The sequence below is a fragment of the Saimiri boliviensis genome, chromosome 17, assembly GCF_048565385.1.
Source record: "Saimiri boliviensis isolate mSaiBol1 chromosome 17, mSaiBol1.pri, whole genome shotgun sequence".
Taxonomy (NCBI): Eukaryota; Metazoa; Chordata; class Mammalia; order Primates; family Cebidae; genus Saimiri; species Saimiri boliviensis.
This window is the reverse complement of record NC_133465.1, coordinates 63,663,742-63,665,210: the sequence shown is the minus strand read 5'-3', so window position 1 is coordinate 63,665,210 and position 1,469 is coordinate 63,663,742. Positions and strand designations below refer to the sequence as shown.

At 40.2% G+C, this 1,469-nt stretch overlaps 1 protein-coding gene across 2 annotated transcripts; it reads right to left on the bottom strand.

The window, feature by feature from the left end:
- Positions 1 to 262: 262 nt before the first annotated feature.
- Positions 263 to 1,065, bottom strand: LOC101050985 (ribosome biogenesis protein NSA2 homolog). Of its 2 annotated transcripts, XM_010342475.2 has the most exons (2): positions 542 to 1,065; positions 263 to 348 (listed from the first exon to the last, which is right to left on the bottom strand). In XM_010342475.2, the coding sequence occupies exons 1-2, from the start codon at positions 1,063 to 1,065 to the stop codon at positions 306 to 308; spliced, it is 567 nt and encodes a 188-aa protein (XP_010340777.2). In that variant the 3' UTR covers positions 263 to 305. The 2 variants fall into 2 exon arrangements, with proteins under 2 accessions (XP_010340777.2, XP_010340776.2); XM_010342474.2 differs by having other exon boundaries at positions 263 to 1,065.
- Between the last annotated feature and the right edge of the window lie 404 nt (positions 1,066 to 1,469).

The following is a 1,469-nucleotide window of genomic DNA, read 5'->3' as shown; positions in this document are numbered from 1 at the left end:
TTTACTCTGATGATAGTTTCTTTTGCTGTGCAGAAGCTCTTTAGTTTAACGAGATCCCATTTGCCAATTCTTTTTTTTTATTTGCTTTTTTTCAATCAGTTTTATTAACATGGGGGTCTAAGTAGATTTCAAAATAAAGACCATTTATACAACAGGACCATTTTAATGTTTACAATAAATCTTGATTGCAGACATATATGGCTGTTTGGTAGTATTGAGAAACAGTACCGTAATGGCAGTTTTTCCAATTGGTGTATAGTCCTCTACTTATATATTAAATTGCTGTCAAACCAGTAAGACTGCATTTATGCATCCATCATTTTCAGGATTGTTCGTAACCTGGGCATACTTTCCCCAAATAACTTTGCCTCCTTGCATCACAAGGCCCAATTCGCTCACATTTACCTCAATGACAGTACCTTTGGTAATAACACCCAAAGTTGTATACAGTGGGGATGAAGGATTCTTCTTTACACCAAGTATTGGTAAGCAAAATGTGGCTTTCAGTTCAGGATGTGTCACATGGGCTTTCTTGAAATGCAAGCCCATTGGCCTTATGAATCTTTCATATTTAGGTGGTTTTCTAGTAAAGCCATCTCCAATAAAGCATACTTTAGTAACTATCCTCTTCCGTGCCTTCTTTCTCTTTCCTGTTCGAATAACTTTTAATACTTCTGTTTCTTCCTGGGCACGGACTTTAGGCAGAGGGACTTCCCATTTTCCCGCCTTCTCTTTTCGTTTCTGTTTAATCATATTGGAAAGTACTTTAGCTCGAGATTGTCCTTCTCTGTCCAGCAGATGGGCAGGTCCTGCTCCCTGCCGAGTCTTCTCATCATTCTTCTGTTTGGTGTTTCTCTTTTCATGCATCTTGATAGTCTTTTTCATTTGTATTTTCTCAGCGTGGCACTGTTTATGGTAAAGCTTAGCTTTCAGATCAATCATTTTCTTTGCCTTCTTTGAACGTTCATGAGCTTCTCGGCTTTCCTTCTTTCTCTTTTTCTGATGGTAATCCAAACGGTATCCATAGCGTTTACGATGTAATTCAATGTATTCGGTCTGTGGCATGGTGATGGCCGCAGAGCCGCCAGGAGCGGCCCCAGGGGCGTAAAAATGCTCTTCATTTTCGGGTCTCTGCCAATTCTTTGGTTGTCATTGCTTTTTGGTCTTTTGATCATGAAGTCGTTGCCCATGCCTGTGTCCTGAATGGTACCACCTAGGTTTTCTTCCAGAGTTTTTACGGTTTGGGGTTTTACATTTAAGTCTTCAATCCATCTGGAGTTAATTTGTGTATAAGGTGTAAGGAAGGGGTCCAGGGTCTGTTTTCTGTATACGGCTAGCCAGTTTACCCAGCACTATTTATTAAATAGGGAACCCTTTCCCCGTTGCTTGCTGTTGCCAGGTTTTTCAAAGATCTGATGTTTGTAGATGTGTGGCATTATTTCTGAGGTCTCTGTTTTGTTCCATTGGTC

Excerpts from the sequence above, each read along its gene's own strand:
- LOC101050985 (XM_010342474.2), bottom strand. The coding sequence starts at position 1,065 with ATGCCACAGACCGAATACATTGAATTACATCGTAAACGCTATGGATAC.